This window comes from Corvus cornix, chromosome 20, assembly GCF_000738735.6.
Source record: "Corvus cornix cornix isolate S_Up_H32 chromosome 20, ASM73873v5, whole genome shotgun sequence".
NCBI lineage: Eukaryota > Metazoa > Chordata > Aves > Passeriformes > Corvidae > Corvus > Corvus cornix.
In genome coordinates this window covers 7,904,253-7,921,749 of record NC_046349.1, presented here as the reverse complement: position 1 = coordinate 7,921,749, position 17,497 = coordinate 7,904,253, and the positions used below count along the sequence as shown (strand labels likewise).

At 44.1% G+C, this 17,497-nt stretch overlaps 1 protein-coding gene across 1 annotated transcript; it reads left to right on the top strand.

The window, feature by feature from the left end:
• Positions 1 to 22: 22 nt before the first annotated feature.
• Positions 23 to 11,906, top strand: ARFRP1 (ADP ribosylation factor related protein 1). Its single transcript, XM_039563257.1, has 8 exons — positions 23 to 129; positions 1,170 to 1,269; positions 1,651 to 1,738; positions 2,214 to 2,296; positions 2,924 to 3,005; positions 3,168 to 3,238; positions 9,363 to 9,463; positions 10,966 to 11,906. The coding sequence occupies exons 1-8, from the start codon at positions 53 to 55 to the stop codon at positions 11,051 to 11,053; spliced, it is 690 nt and encodes a 229-aa protein (XP_039419191.1). The 5' UTR covers positions 23 to 52; the 3' UTR covers positions 11,054 to 11,906.
• The last annotated feature ends 5,591 nt before the right edge of the window (positions 11,907 to 17,497 follow it).

The window sequence follows — 17,497 nt, the reverse complement described above, 5'->3', positions numbered from 1 at the left end:
GCGGCTACCGCAGCGGCAATGGGACTACATTTCCCAGAGCCCCAAGCGCATAATGGCGGCGGCCGGTGGGCGCTGGGGAGTCGTAAGAGGCGGCTCGGGCTCCGGCACTGACACCGGCACCAGGACCAGGTGAGGGGCCGCGGGCCTCGGGCCTCGGGCTCGGGGCTCTTTTCCTCGCCCGCTGCTCTCGGGAGCTTGGGGCGGCCTTCTGGGCCGGGACGTGGCGCTGGGCCGGGACGTGACGCTGGGCCGTCAGGGGGAAATGGCGGTAGGGCCGGTGTTCCCCTTCACCCGTCACTGGCTGTGAAAGGGAAGGAAAGGGCCGGATCTTTTGGATGTGGAAGGATTTCCCGTGTCCGGGAGGATCTCCCGGGTCGAGGAGGAGCAGGCCGGCGGTCGGGCGCGCCCGGCATCAGTCGCTGTCCCGAAAGAGGAGCGGGCCGGGGTTCCCCCCAGCCGGTGGCCCGGCTGCTCCCCCGGGGACGGCAGGAGCCCCCCGCTCTCGCACAGCTGGAGGCAAAGGGTCGCCCCGGTACCTGTGGGATTGGAGCCCCTACGCTTAGGTGCCCTGTCCTCCCTTACCGTGAACCCCCCGATTCCTGCTTTGGAACACTTTTATTTCCCTTTAGGTAATGGTGTTTGACTTCAAAGTGGTTGTTTAAGCACGCTTAAGGCAGCTGCCTCTCAAAGGCTCTGCCTTGAGGTTCCCTTTATCTGTGTTTGAACAGAGGAGTTGTTGCAATGGCATGTGAGTCAGCTGCAGCACTTGGTGCCAGTGCTTCCTGCATCCCAGCAAAGCTGATCTGCTTTGTGTGTGCAAATTCAGCACCAAAAACCCCAGGTGTGAGCTTCTGTAGATTCTTGCTCAAAATACCTGTTCTTTGTATTTGTATGAAGTTCGCTTCATTTTCTGTGGGTGTTACATGTACTGCAAGAGGTGTTCAAGCCCTTCCTCAGCTCCCCTTTAAACCCCAGATTTGATCTTGAGCTGTTTTCATGATCTCTCTTGGCTCTGTGATTTTCCCTGGGATTGCCTAATTATGAGAGTTCCTGATAAAAGAGTAACATCATTTATTTATCTGGCGTTGGGAAAAACTTGCGCTGTGGCATGAGAGGCTTTTGGGAATGACCTGTTTGTTAATGATGTTAATTATTTGCATTTGTTGCAGGAGCAGGATGTATACGCTGCTGTCAGGGCTCTATAAATACATATTCCAGAGGGATGAGTACTGTGTCCTGATCCTGGGTTTGGACAATGCTGGTAAAACTGTAAGTGCTGTTTATCACCCCATGGAGGGCACACGCAATCCTAAACATTCTCCAGGGATAAATCTTCCAACAAGGGTCGATCTTCTTCAGCTCTGTCCTGAGTTATTTTAGTGATGTCACACCAAACAATCAACTTTTCCCCGTTACTTAAATTACCACAAGTTTTCAGGGATGTGGCTGAGGCTTTGGTAATCCCATAATCGCTTATGATCCCTTATTTCCTTGCTAAAATAGGGAGCAGGAAGAGGAGTTTGTCCAAAATTAGGTAGGGCAGTATCTGCTCTAGCAGGATTGTGCAGAAATGAAAAGGCAGGCTTGGGGTAGGATTACCCCAGCCAGTAAAATGTTTGACAGTAAATACTTTGTCTTATTCCTTTTCAGACCTTCCTTGAACAAACTAAAACCCGATTTAACAAGAACTACAAAGGGATGAGTTTGTCCAAAATCACAACTACTGTAGGCTTAAACAGTAAGTAAATCCACGTGGAATTTTTTCAGCTTTCCTGTGCAGTTAGACAACAGCTGTCTTTTGTTTGAAATATTTAAGAATTCAGAAGGGCAGAATAGTTCCTGGAAGCAGAGATTGTGTCTCCCAACTGCCCAGGTCTTTTTGTAGATAATAAAATAGGCTTTCTTATCTTAGGAGGAAAAACTCTTGAAGTATTAGACCCCCAGGTATCCTATTTCAGTGCTGTCCTCAAACTGTATTTCCCTGCAGTTCATTCCTTGGCCCAATTCTGGAATTATTTGCACTGATACTGCTCTAGATCTGTGATCACTCTGTGCAGGTTTTGCTCTGTTGTTGCAAGTAGTCACTTGTGTGACCTGTGATTTGTTCCCCTACAAGCTTGTCCCAGCCCAGATTTCTGAGTGGGGTGTGCATGTGTCTGTGCTTTACAGCACCTCTAGTTTTAACTGGATTCTTCTTTCCTTCTTCCCTCCAGTTGGAACTATTGATGTTGGCAAAACTCGGCTGATGTTCTGGGATCTTGGCGGGCAGGAGGAACTGCAGTCACTTTGGGACAAGGTTAGAGATGTGGTTTTGTTTAATTTGATGTGTACAATTTGCCCAGAGAAGCTGTGGCTGCCCCATTCATGGAAGTGTTCAAAGCCAGGGTGGATGGAGCTCTGATCAGCCTGATGTAGTGGAAGGTGTCCCTGCTCATGGCAGGGGGTTGGAATGACTTGATTGGCTGTTTCCAACACAAACCATTCTGTGATTCCATGATTTCTGTTAGAAGTGGTTTTGTCTCTTAGAACTGAACCACTACAATCATTTGGTAATCACACAGGCTTATTGATAACCCCAGTAGTTAGCACTAACAATTTGCCAGAGATTCCACTATTTCTGTGCTTAATATTTGCATTATTGGTTACAGACAGCAATTACCAACCCAGATCTGGGGTTGTGCCATAGAGATAAGCTTTGGGGAGACACAGGTGAGGTTTTTCAATCTGGTGTGTTGATCAGGCCTGCAAACAGAACACACCATGCTGTGTGCCTGCATTCTCTCCAGGCACACTGTGAATACAGCTGGCTCTAACTGGTTGATCTCCTCCACATGTACCAAAAATGTACCAAATTAAGATAAAATCATGAAGAGGAACAAGTGATCCTAGTGGATTGACACCAATACCTGTGTTCTCCTTCCAGTACTATGCTGAATCTCATGGGGTGATCTATGTTATTGACTCCACTGATGAGGAGAGGCTCTCTGAGTCCAAAAGAGCTTTTGGTAAGTACAGTGTGAACAAAATAGACCTGAAAGGTTGTATCAAATGAGACTGTAATGCAAGAAAGAGCCTCTGGCTTCATCCCTGTGTCCAGATAATCTGTGCCAGGCATTTGTGCAACTTCCAGAACTGGCTAAACCTGGTTTTGTTTCTGTCCTTTGTAGAGAAGATGATTACCAGCGAAGCTCTGGAAGGGGTTCCCATTCTGGTGTTGGCCAACAAGCAGGATGTAGAGGTAAAATATGGCAGATTTACATACATGAGCAAATAAGCCTTGGAAAGGTGAACTCTGCATTCATGTTAAATTTGTTCCACATTCCTGAGCTGATCCTATGGCACTGTCTCATCACTTGGAGTAATTGCTTTGAATTTAGTTGTGGTTTTTTTCCTTTCTGTTCCAACCCTTTTCCAGTGCCATGAATGAGCTTCTTACAGGCACATAGTTTTGAACTCTTTATGTAAACAGAGCAAACTGCATAGCTATGGTGGGTCTTTCTTGTACCGTGACTGGGTGTATTGATACTGTTTTTTCCTGTTTATTCAGAAAAAAAATGTTTAGTGCGCTTTGTTTATGATGCTGTTTAAAACCCAGGAATAGCACAACAGATATATGTGAAGGAGGAAGTCATCCTTTCCCCATAACTGGATAAGATCTGTTCAATAAAACTCTTTGTTTGTTGTAGAGCATTCCATCAGTGACAGCAGTGAATGGCAAGGAACTCTCTTTTCTGGTAATATAATATGAATTTTTTCCAGCATATTCAGAACTGTAAAGCTCTTGGTTTGGGTTTGACAGTTCGTGGGTGGTGCAGTGTTTAGGTGACACGTCCTGGACCATCCTTATCTGCCCCAGCATGGAAAAAAGAGAAGAGAGTGCCTAAGGTGATCGTGGTGTTTTTCATGTTTTCCTCCTTTCCCCTGCAATGTACCTGGAATTCCAGGACTGCAGCTCCAGTGATCGTCTCTAGATGGAGCCAGAGGCTTCCAGTAGGATTTAGAGCACCAGCCCTGGCAGCTGGGATCAGTGTCTGTTCCAAAGTATGCCAATACTTCTCAGGTTCTTCCACTGGACTTTACACTTGTCCGAGTCATTGCACTTGTGGGAAGTACTTGAGACTTCCATTGAAATCACTTGGCTCTCAAGGAGGATTGGTTACATCTCATAAGTACAACACAGACTGGTTTTTGTTTGATCTAGATTATCTAGTCTTAGAAATAAGAGAAATGTAGTTCCATGTAAAAGCAAGAGATCAAGACAGAACTCCTGATTTATGGTCCTGACTTTGCTGTGGTCTCTGGAATGTGGGGAAATGGTCTGTCTTTTTCCTGTGGAAACCAGAGTACTGACTCTCATATTCCATGCAACACCACAGCTCTTCTGTAGGGAGCAGCCTGCACTCTAGCCTTGACCTGTTGAGAATGTTCCAAGCAGTGACCTGGAAAGCTGTTCCAGTTTCCCTTGTGACTGTATATACATACTTTGTTACAGGCTGCAGACACTGGCTCTTCTGACACTCTAGCCAGACTAAAGACAAATAATTGAACAAGTGGACATCTTTAAATGACCAGAAAGAGGTATTTGGAACAGGCTTTCAAAAGAAAATCTGACTTCTTGCCCCCTCTGGAGGCTCTGAGACCAGCCCACAGACTTAGTGCCTTCATGCAGTTGCAGAGCTGCAACAAAGAGATTAGCAAAGCCAAACCCACTTTCTATTTGTAAGAAATACCTAAATTGGATATTTAGAGGTCCACTCCTGCAGAATGATCTTAGTTATGAACCCAGCAAAGAGACATCACTGCTGTTAACAAATCACTAAGGGGATTATAGCTTATTTTCAGTAATCACTGAGGTTCACTTAAGGCTGAGAAAACTCAGTAGCCTGTTTCTCTTCCTCTGATTTAGCAGAATGGAAGATCTCTGGAATAACTGATAATTAGCACTGACAGACATTTTTCTGCTCTGGATCTCCAGAAATAAAACTGTAGTAGGGAATTCTCACCAGCATCCCTCTATCCTGAACCACAGTAAGGGAGGATAAGTGGTATCTTAACCTTGCTGGTATTTGGAGATGAAGGATAATTCTTGATGATGATGTCTATAGAGGCCAGCAGAAGGCTCGTGATTAAATACATCAGAAATAGTACGTCTGGCATAGTTTGTTTGTTTCGTTTTTAAGTTTACATTCTGTTACTAAGATAACAAAAGTGCTGATGCAACCTGAAATTGCATAAAGTGTTAAGAATTCTGCTGTGAACCCCAAGGTACACTGTGTCCTCTCAGCACTGCCAAGCACGAGCAGTATTTGGTCGTTCCAGGGGATGAAGTACGTCACTGACCGCAAAACACCAATTCTAATATTCTCACAGTACTGAATGTGATATTTTATTGTATCAGGAGAATGCTCTGTGTTCAGCAGGGCCTTCAAAACTGGATTATTTCATAATTAATTAAAAATCCGAGTCAAACGTGTGTTGGAGGAAGGAGTTTGTTTGGGTTTTTAAAGGAACTATTGCTTTGAAGGTGAAATAAAATACCTAATATCTACTAATTCCTGTGAACTCCCTTTCAACTCAGAATGCCACTTTTGAAAACATGGCTTATTGCAGAAAAAACTGCAAAATAAGAATTGATATTTGCTGTTTCGATGTGAATGCAGCTGTTGAAAGGTTTGCACAAGGTATACATTTCTAAGCTTTACAATGAACTGTCACAGTTTGAGGATAGAATGGTTCATTATGGAACACTATTCAAAATACTGGAAAAACATGACCTGTCAAAAACAGCATTTGAAATTTAACAATCTGAAAATTACTGGGTGTTGAATGATGTCCCATGTCTGGGAGGAAGTTTTGCCATCCTCATCTAAAGAGAAATTTTGGAAATTTAATTTGAAGTCTCCAGAACGTTGAAAAGCCTCCTTATGCCTTTGGAAAATGCGAGGAGTCATAGTGAGTAGCAGATACTCATTTCCACACAGCTGTTAGAAAACAGACCTTCTTCATGAAAGCCATTCCACTTTCCAGCTGAAGACCTACCACAGCTTCCCTGTAAAATTAGTTTTAATTTAAATTAGCTGGTTTAAATTGAGGCTATACTATTCCTTGTTTAAATTTAAACAAGCTTAAGTTTTCATTTAAAACAAACTCATAAAAAGGGTAGCCCGCAGCGTAGGTCAGGTGAGTCAGACTTTCTGTGAAATAATTTTATTTAGGCAATCCACCTTGCTGTTGTTTCTCTTTTAGTTCCATTCTGATGGTTGATTACTCTTGAGATGGCTGAAGAGCCTCTACTTGAGGTTTTATCCATGTTTCCAGTTTTATCCTGACTGGAGACCAGGCAGCAGCATTGTCTGCTGCACTGGATTTGGTGAATGGATAAAAACTCTACAATTCAACCTTTTTTTGGCTAAAACTTGTCTTGCTGCTTGATAGATTTTTAGGTGTGCCATTGCTGAGTCTTAATTTGGGTAATGCTATTCTGAACCCTTCCTAGGAGGAATTTGGTTCAGTCTTGGATGGATTATGCCTGGAGGAGCCTTCATCAAAAGATGTTTTGCAGTGTGTTATTTTGGGGAAGCTGAGATGGAAATCTGGTTCGTCATGTGTTGTGTGTGAGGTTCCTGTGAACTGGCTGAGAGATACCATCATTCCTGAAAGGTCACTGTGGATTGTGTTGTTGCAATGGTGCACTGTTGATGTGATCACAGATCCAGCTTCCCTTCCTTGCCCTTAGGTTATGTGTTTGCAGCTGAGAAACAAAACACATCTGTAAACAAATACTTTGTAATGTGCTGGGGCGAAGGGGAACTTGGAAGCCACAGCTGACATTTTCCCTGAGCATGCAAAGCTCAGGTGCCCCTTGCTGAAGTGATGGATAATCTGCCTCATCCTCTGCTGTCACATGAGATTCCCACTGGGGGCTTTCCCTGGAACACTAAATCAAGGCATTGATAGTTTGGTGTTACCCCCTCTGCTGTGCTGCTCTACTTCATCCCAAGGGGAAAATGATTTTCCTCAAAACAGGATTGGTGGTGCAGTGACATCCTGCTGTGACAATTTGAATGGTGCAAAATCTCCTCAGAAGCAAAACTCTTTCTGATGCAGATTTCCATGGAGAGCTGTGGCTGGGCAGCTCTGTGGAAGGTGGAGCAGACCATGGCTCTACCAGAAGGTGGGAAAGGGAAGTTATGACAATGGTTTATGCTGGGAGATAAAAATGGCTGTAATTGTAAGCTGCACTGGGAAAAGTGGACTCTTAAGGGTTCAGGGATGGGCAAGGTGAAGGATGTGGGTTCTCTGTGCTGCTGGGTATGTGCAGGTGTCCTGGTCTGCTGGTGGTGTTGGGAAGTTCATTGCCTGATTGCTTTGCTACCTGTGCAAGTAGATGTTAAGGAATCACGGACAGCAGGACTGTGCTCTCTGTTGTTACTTTGTACCTTGAACACTTTATCTGATTTATTTTAAAATGCATCATCATTCAGGAAAGGAGAAGGAAAGGGTAGACTCAAGAAGAATAAATGGATATACTCAGAAGTATATCATTAGACAATGATATTAAACTGTAAGGGGCTTAAAGTATATTTCAAGAAGCATTTGCTCATTTTCAGCTGCCTTGAGATTTAACCATCCTGCTGCAAGGTCTCATTGACTGAAAAAAACAAAGACATGAAAAATAGCTCAAATTACTGACATGCAGCTCTTTCTCCTTCCCAGTTGTTGGGTAATTGACTTGTCCAGAGCTTTGGGTTAAACCAGGAAGCATTTGGACCTGCCTTTGACACTGTACAAGGCTAAGGGAGCAGCTTTTACAAACCAGTAGAGAATGGTTGGTTGGCTGTAATCTCTGGCCCATCTTCCAGACCTACCAGTATGAATTCCAGCTCTCAAGTCCAGTCTGACTCCCTCTAAAGTTAGTAATTGTTGTTGGTTTTTTTAATTAACTATTTATCCTGTGGCTGACAGCTCATCTGTATGAACTGCATGTTTGTCAAAAATCCTTAACTAAATTGTTGAGACTTTGGTGGAATGATGTCAATAACATTTTTGGATATGGTTGCTAGGTCACTGATTGAAAGGGCAAGTTTAAAATGCAACTTCGGTCATAAGAAAGTACAGTCATCAAAAGTTGTACAGCTAATGGAGTCAAGGGCACTGGGTGAATTGGGTGTTGTTAAACACCTTACAAGCCATTTCTTAAGATCCCTTCCTATTTTTAAACAATGAAACCTGCTTACTTCTATTGTCCACAAAAATTTTCTGTATTTAATTTCTCTAGAATCAGTGTTTTGCGAATGGATGGCTGGTAACATTAATTTTCATATTTCTGTCTCTCAGAGTTTACGTCCGCTTGTCCAATCCTCAGGACTCATAAGGGTCCAGTTTGGCATTTGTGTAAACATTTGTCCAAAACACTTATGTGGGCCTCACTGAAGGTTCAAAACACATAACTGAGCATTGTTGAAGGTCCAAAATGTCTTTGCAGAGAGGAGGAAGGGTGGCCTTTTGGCCAGCTGAAGTGCTTAAATGGCTTGTCCAAGGCTTCCTAGGAAAAAGTGAGCACTGAGTGGTCAGGGAGGTGCAAGTCCAGACTTTAGTTGGGCAAGTTTGCTTTTGTTGTAGCTTTAAAAGTAAGATTTTTATGGTGACACCATGTTATGTGTCAGGAAAGTAATCCACTGGTTTATTGAGGGTTCTTGATTTGTGGTGGTGTTCCCAGCAGCCTCCTGGCAGCTTCGCAGAAGTTTAAGACCTGCTGGGGGTCAAGAGCACAGTGACATCAGGCATCAGAAAACGTGCTGCAATCAGTGCTGCCAGTGTTTTCTCTGAATGCAGACAGATGAGTGCTGGTGGGGCATGGCTGTAATGCCAAGGAATGTGCTGAGAACAGGAAAAATCACAGGCTGTTTTGTGAGAGTGCCCAGGGTGCTGGCAAAGCGTCAGCTGGGCTTGTGGCAGGGACCCTGTTTCAATAGGCTTTGTCAATAGAAAAGCTCTTGTAGTGTCCTGGTAAATACAAGCTGTGTGTGACAGTTGAGCAGCTTGGAAGGGATATCCTTCGAGGGGGCAGGTTGTGCTCATTTTCAGGTCTGTTTGCTTAGAAGTGTACAAATTAAGGCTCAGCTAGGTGAGGCAGTGTGTGTGTACTGTCAGCAAACAGCACTCTCTTTGGTGAAAAAAGAATATGTTCATTTCTTTAGAATGCAAAGAGGTGAATTTGCTGTGTTGGTGGGTGAGGGGGTTTAACCTCACAGCATTGCCATCCTGACTGAAGCACGACTGCAGACATGGTAGGATTCATTGTGGAAGAAGGTCACCATGTCTTGTAGCACAAACAAGCTCTTCTTTGGTTCCCTTTGCAGACTTGTCTGTCAATTCCTGACATCAAGACAGCATTTAGTGACTGCATTAACAAAATTGGTAAGAGAGACTGCCTGACACAAGCCTGCTCGGCCCTTACTGGGTGAGTATGAGAAGGGGTAGACTCAGAATTGATTGACTGAGCAGCTGTGGGGTGTCACACACAGAGCAGCACTACAGGATTTATTAAGCCTTGAAAGGGAGCTGTGCTTCCTTCCAGCACTGACAGACACTCGTTCAAGAACCTTGGACTTGCCCCAGCTCAATAACTTCCTCTGTAAATCCTGCCTGTGAAACACAGTGCAAGTGTACTTCTGGCTGAGAGCAGCTGGACTTGGAGGCGTATTTATTGTCCTGTATCATCCCTTCTCCTTGCACAATAATCCTTGAAGGTGCTGGTTTGCTGCAGCTCCTGGCTTTTAGGTTAGAATGCAGTTGAAAATGCAGCTGTTGATGCCTCTGCCAGAGAAATGGGTGGTGCTTCACTGTTGCTGCTGTAACTATGCTTCTACTTTCATATTCTTTGGCGTGCAGATGAGCTGTGTGATGGGGATGATATAACAGTCCCCAAGAGCCCTCTTACATGGGAATGCCTGTGGTTTAAAATTCGATGACTAAAACAGACCCTAATTGGGGCTTATGCAGCTGCATGCCACGAACTTGACCAACCCACTGGATTCTTGATATCTTGGCATCATTACTGCATATCAAGTCTTGCAGTACTTTGCTTCTTTGTACTTTCAGTTCTTTAAGTGAAAAGTGATACTTGGTATAAGTCAAAAGTTTTGTTCCAGATAGAGAAACACTCCTGGCTGAATTACTGCCTGGGCTGAATCCAGAGCTTTGAATTTTTTTCTTTTATAAATTTAGCAAGAAATCTGTGTTATCATACAAGCTACTGCAAAGGATAACAAAAACTACTTGAACTGTGGAAAAATATCTGTTGTCTGCATTGCTACAAATCACATACCATTAAGCAGATGAATAACCACAACAATGTTCAAGCACTGACTGGAAGAGAAGTATTAGATAATAACCTTATGAAAAACAGCCTTTTCAGCTGTGTTTTTTTGTACAAACATTTCTAGTTTTGATCTGTGTGGAATTTCCTTTCAAAATTCTGGTTTGAGCTTGCACTAAAAGAATAAATAACTCCTGGAAGTCATGGCTAGGGAGCTGGTGGTGACTTGCTTGGCAGCCCCAGCACAGATGGTTACAGAAGGCTGGAACCAGGATTGCAAGATCTTATACAACTAGTGTGAGGTTTGTGGCAAAATAACCTCAAGCCAGCTGTCAGGTGTGTTTGATGCTTGTTCATCCCAAGATTTCCACAGAGTTGGTGACTAAGTTGGGTGTAGACTTTTATAGACATCAGAAAAATAAAGGATGGAGGTATATATTGCTGAGCTAAAAGAAATCAGATTCCTGTTGTTTGCCTGCACAAGAAATGTCACAGAAATGCCAACAAATAACTGGGGTAGGTAGAGCCCTTACCTTCCTCATGTAAGGGCTCAGTTAAGGCCTGTATGATCCATGTTTCTGTTCTTGGTTGCTTCTTGTTGTTGGTTTATTTTAAAACCTTTTCTGCTTGTCTTACTTCCTTAGCAAAGGGGTGAACGAAGGAATTGAGTGGATGGTGAAGTGCGTGGTGAGGAACATCCACCGGCCCCCAAGAAAGAAGGACATCACGTAGGAATTCCGAGCCAGTCAAGGAATGGACAGCCTCTTTCCACACACTTTTGTGTTCCCTTTAAAGAAGGTGATCCACTGGATTCCTATTACACCTGATTCTTTCCTAAGTTTGGAGACAAATATTCTCTTTCTGTGTCTAAAAAAAACTTGAGCCAAGGATTCCAACTGGGTGGGGGGTGGGAATCTCTTACATTAAGTATTGTCTTTGGCCTGAGAGCATCCTATGTAGCAACCTACACATTGTTGCCGATGCAAAGGACTTAATTTTCTACTATCTTACTTTGTGATTCCTGATTTGTTAGTCTAACAGGCTGGAGGCCGGTGACATGAAGGAGCACCTGAAGGAAATGTGTAGGTGAATGTGGAAGGGGAGGAGCAGCCTGGGGAACGGCTGTCCCTCCTAACTGAGAAGATCCCTTGCTGCTCCAGCCCCGTGTTCCTGCAGGGTGTTACTGGCCCTGTTATGCTGCTGTTTGTGTAGTGGGGAGAGACAGCATTGATTAGAACTTGATTTTCAGTTGGGGTGTTGATTCATAACTTTGACCTGTGGTAAAAGCAGATGTGGAAACCAGCAACTGCACAGTGGTTATAGGGTCATGGAATTGTTAAGGTTGGAAAAGACCTGATCAAATCCAACTGCGCTGGTTGAAATGGATATTTCTACCAGGACACGGATTCCAGAAGCACTGCCTTGCTCTGACTGCCAGTCTCTGTGCATTCTCTTTAATCCTAAGAGTGATTGGGATCTTCTGTAACTGGACTGAATCAAGGCCCTCTCTGTGATCTTTCTAAACTGAAAAAAACCTCTAGGCAGGGAGAAATCAGTATGCAATAAAGCTTCCTACTTATTTGAACTTCCCTGGCTGAAACAAATGGTGTTTGGGAATAGCAGTACTTAGCCCGTAGGTTTTCTTTGAAATGTAAGAAAAAACAGAAAGGCAGCACTCAAAAGACAGTGCTCAGTTCTTACATTGCCTACTCAGCTAGCTGAGTGATGCTGATATATCACTATCATTTCCCTGAATATGAGTTTTTACGTGAATTTCATGGTGGTTTGGCAATGGGTGTGGCTCCTCCTCTGTTTTATTTACTTCTGGCACTGGCGAAGGTTCTGTGCTGTTTGCTGACATAATTAAGGGGCCATTAATTGCACTGTACTTGAGCCAGTTAGCAATATTTGTTTAAAGGCTGTTGGGATCAAAGAACTTTCTGCCAGATTTTCTGCGTGCAACTCATTGCAGGTGTTTTTTGAGAGAGAGCATCATTCATTCACTCACATTTGGGTCAAAGCACAAGAGCAGCTGGGCTGTGTCACTAAGCTCATGAAGTTAGTGGAAATAATTGCAAACTGAAGAGCAGAATCTTGCTTCTCAATAAGAGAAGTAAGGCTCCTTCAGACTTAGTGACCCAGTCATTTTTCTTGTGTGCTCTGTGAATGTGGAGGATCCCTTGGAAATTACTCACCCACTGCAGGAAATGGCACTTTTTCTGCGTGCTGCATGTGATGTTGGGCTGAGATTTTCAAGAGTACTAAAGTTTTGGAGAACCAATGGCCATTGGCCATTAATTATTGGGAGCATCTCTCTCATTGGGCTCTTGGAAAACACTTGGAAAGCCTGAGTGTTTTCAAGGTGACTTTGTGACTCTGGCTGTTTTGGTTGGCAGAGTTGGTGTTGACAGTTAAACTGAAGATGGGAAACAGCAACTAATGAAAAAAGTACCTTGCTGAGAGTCAAGTAGCTTGAAATGTCTGTTCTTTGGGACACAAGGGGTTTTCCAAGATTTTCACATACTATTCTCAGATCTCTTGCTCTTTCTTTGCCGTGGGAGACCAGAAAGGAAAAAACAGCTTCTAGACACAAAGAAAAGCTTCTAGACTGTTTTGTGGCCCATATCAGCAGGGGGTCTTAAAGCAAATATTTTGACTTCAGCATTCCAAGTTCTCAGGCGTGCAGAGTCCTTTCCCCAGAGACATGCCCAAGCTGAGATAGGTATGTATGAGCATGCTCTGGCCACAACAAATCAGGGAGGATTTCTCTGAAACCAGCAGCATGAAGTTCACGCTAATTCAAAGGGAGCTACCAGAGCAGTATCCCAGCAGATGGGACAATTTTTTATATTTTGATCAGAAATTTAATAGTTTACCACATTTTATACTTACAGGAAACGCAGACTTACTTAAAATGCTTTTTTTGTTTTAAGTGACCCTCCTGCCAGATCTCAAACAAAGCAAGAATGTTTCTGAATAGTTTCAATGTAGATTTTTGATATACTTGCATTGCACCTGTTTTGCCCATGCCTGTTCACAGCAGTGTGACTGCCTGAAGAGCTGCTTTATCTTCCCAAGGAGAAAAAGTTTGGTCCCCTGCACTTTGCAATCCCTGTTTCCTTTGGCATGCTGTCCATGAGATAAAGGTAAGTGTCTAATAACCTCAGCAGGGATCCCACTTGCCTTATTTGAGCATTGGCAGATGATCACATTTCTCTCACCTATCTGGAATTTCCTATGCAAGCATTCATTAGCTGGTAGCAGTAGGAGACAAGAGCTAAGAAAACACCTCTAAAGCATTTAGAATCCTAGTGAATCTTTGAGTCTTAGTGCTGTCTGTGTGCTGCCAATTCCATCTTCATTTGGAACTCTGTAAGGACACAGAGTAACTGAAGTACAGCAGTTCTGGCTGGTCCAACCTGATCCTGTCCTGTCCTTGTGCAAGGCAGCAGTGACGGCTGCACTGAGGGTCTGCGTTGCAGTGGTGCTGACGTCAGAGCTCACCCCACTTCCCAGGACCTCCCATCCCACAGAACCACAGAAAATGCCAAGACAAATCAGACCCAGCTTCAAAGTCCAGCATCTTAAAGTCCAGAGTCCAGTCTCTGGCTGCTAACATCTGTCTCAGAAAGTGGAGCAAACAGATGCTCTTTGGGGTCTGTGCTCCTGGCCATCCCTACTCTGCTAAACTGAAATCAAGCCATCATAAAGAAGTGGACTTAACATCCAGTGCTGTAGGGTAGTTTTAGTGGTTAACGGGGCTATTTTTAGTCTCTTCTTCCTTATCATCCTACTTGTGTACTGCTGACACATCCAGCATATCCAACAGTTTGTTTAGGCAAAGAATCTGCTGTCATAATACAGATCACAATCTTGAATGAGTCTCCTCAGCAATGATGTTTTAGCTGTGTATGAGATTGTTGGGTTAGTCATGATTTCCAAGAATGTTCTTGATTAACTGACTGACCTATTAGTGCAGGTTTGAAAATGTAAGGCTCAGCTAAAAACCTGCCGTAAAATACTTTTGGAGGGTGCTGAATTGATCTAGGCATTTCACTGGATTTTTAACAGTATCCTGGGATGTCTCTCCTGGCAAATAGTGTTAGTTCAAGGAGAGAACTTCTAGAGAAAGGCAAAGAGTGGTACTGTTACTGCACTTGACAAATACCCCTTTAAATCAAAAAATCTCGTTAATGTGGACAATAATTCCTGGTAGCCCCAGCCAGCAGTGTCCATATGTGAAGGACAGTGGATTCTCTCTCCATGTCCAGCTCTGCTGCTGCTCCTCCTTTTACCCAAAGCAGCACCACTGGCTGAGTTTGCCTTCAGCTTTGGGGCTGTTTTCAGGCTCCTAAGTATTTGTCATAGATTTCCCCAAAGCAGTTTGGACAACTAATGAAGACAGGCTGAATTCCTCTGCCATGCAGACAGGTTCTAGGCTGGGTGGCCTCTCAAAATTCCCTCCTGGCACAGTTTCCTACTAAAATTTGCCATGAATTTCTCTCCTGAGAGATAAGGGGCAGTGGTGAGGTGCCAAGAGCCTTGCCCCTCTGCTGAGCTCTTACAATGGATGCCAGAGAAACTGGAGCAGGTACTTTTTACACTGGGATTTTATACCACTTGGAAATCCCATGTGAAACATTCCTGGTGGATAACACAGTTATTGTTTGCTTGACCTCGGGCATTTCTTGCAGCTTTACCCTTGGGGTTTGTTTTTTGTGCTTCTGCAATCCCTAAGGGAGTTGTTTCTCTGCTCCTCTGGTAAAACCAGCTTCCATGACAACTCCTGGGGGCTTTCCATTCATTTCTTTACACACACTCAAGCTTTTTTTATTCCCAGACTTCATGAGGATCTAGTCCCAGCTCTCAGCAGTGTCTGCTCTCGTATAACTTCATCTGCACAACATCTGATCACAAGCCTTCACCTATTACGTCAGAAGGGAGCTGGTAAAGCAACAAAATGGTACTAAAAAGAATCAGACCTCATGGAAAATGACAGAGATCTGGTGCAGAAAACATGGACAGCACAATATGCAACAGCACTGGAGAAAAAATTGCCCAAAGATTTCCCATAAACGAGGTGCTCATCAGCTGGAAACAAGGAGAGGAGGAACATCAGCAGTTAACTACACAGGGCTGGAATTCTGCCTGACATTCTTTATAAACACAAAATCCGGAGGAAGGAATCTCCTTGTTCCTTCTTGGTTTCACTTTTTCCTTGAAGCTGCTGATGCTTAATGAGTTTCAAAATTTACGTGTTATGAGTGTCCTCTTGAATACCACATTCCTCACATCATTTCTTGAGGATGTCTGTGCAGTCTCACTTTTCCCATGAGTTATCCAAGGTAGCTGTGAAGGTGAGGCACTGGATACATTTGCTTAGGAACACACAGGATCCTTTCCTTGAGACAAAACCCTTGCTGGACCAATATGTAGTATTCTCACTAACACTGCTAACTCAGGAGTAGTAACTTTTTTGTGCTTGGGCCATCTTGTCTAGGCTGTGCTTTTGCCAAGAAAGGTTGGACTAGATGATCCTTGAGGTCCCTTCCAACCTGGAATTCTGGGGTTCTATGATTCTCCATCATTTCAATATATATCCTTCAGCTGAATGCATTTTATGCTAAACATTTGGAGGAACTAATCCACTCTGACCCCATGTAGCCTTAAGCCATCTGTATTCAGCATATACCAGAAGCACTTTTCTGAGGGCAAACTAAATTCGCTGTAAAATTGAGTGTATCCTTAAGTGCTTTCCTTAAACAGGAGCCTCTGGAGTTGTTCCTGTTGCATCACAGTTCGGTTCACAGCCAGGAACTCCTCTGCCAGTTCTCAGAAGTCAAAGAACCTGATATCATTTCTTTGGAGATTTTCATTAGGATTTTTTCTTTTTTGAGTCAGACTCCCACAAAGAAGAAAAACATTCTATAAGCAATCATAAGGAGGAATAAGGAATTTGCTGTTCCCAGAAGCTGGTGTTACGCACAGCACCACCTCACTGCCTGTAACAGTAACAGGCAAAGGAGTGTATGGGCAACTCAGTATTTCAGAGATTCATTAAATGTTCTCAGTTGGGAGGGACCAACAAGGATCATGGAGTTCAACTCCATGCTGAGCTTTTGCTGGTTTTTGTGACCAAAGGCTTTCAGATGGGCTCTTCTGCCAGGGGAACAAGAGGACCTGGGGGATACTGAGGCATATCCAGCCCTGTTAAAAGATTTTGCTCCTCTGACACAAACACGGCTTATTTTTAACTGAGATATTGGCAGTTATACATTAAACCCCCAGTACTGACCACCAGAGCTTTGCCCTGCAGGCACAGCAATGGGGGCAAAGGCAACTGTGGCCTCCTGGGAAAGGACAACTGAACCAAAACCAACCAATCCCACGCAGCAAGGATTAAGCTCTACCCACATCCTCAGCGTGGTGGAAATTTTGACAGCTCATTTCCATGCCACGAGAAGAGGGAGGATCATGGGACAGCCCACACCACAAGCTGTGAAAGACTAGTAACTCCCCTGTGAGTATATGTGGTGTATCAAAGGGCAGGGGATCTCTGCAGACAAGAGGTGCTGAATCACAGGCGAGGTTGTTCCTCTGTGACATGACAGCACACAACACATGAAACTGGGTGAAAGAAGAACTTGGTGTTGTTATTCTCAGAGTTGATTTGTCCTTTCATGTTCAGAGTCGTGGAGTGGGGAATGTACACTCCTATTCTTATCTCCCAAGTTTCCCAGCTAAAGAGCTCTAAGCTTCTGGGAAGACTGAAAGAAGTCCAATAAACCACCTGCTACGCTGCAGTATCACAGAAGGAAGTAGAGAGAGACAGGAATAGAAACCAGCAGCAGGGAATCTGTGTGATCTGACCGAGGCTGAGCAAGCACATTGGATCAAGTCCCTGAAGCCAGTCTGGGCTCTTTTTCTGGTGCCTTACACTTTCCACTCAAAAACACCCTAAAATCCACATGCCTGAGGCTCAGCAGCACTGACCACCCAACACCCATCCTCGCCGAGCTCGTGTCCTCACAGCCATAGCTGGGAAGTCATCATTCCTTGTGTTTTCATAGGAAAATGATGAAGTCTCCCGGCTCCACTCCCATGTTACAGCTAAGTCACTGCACTGCTGGAGCTCCTCCACGTCCAGACCAAGCACAGGATCTTGGTGCACTGCAT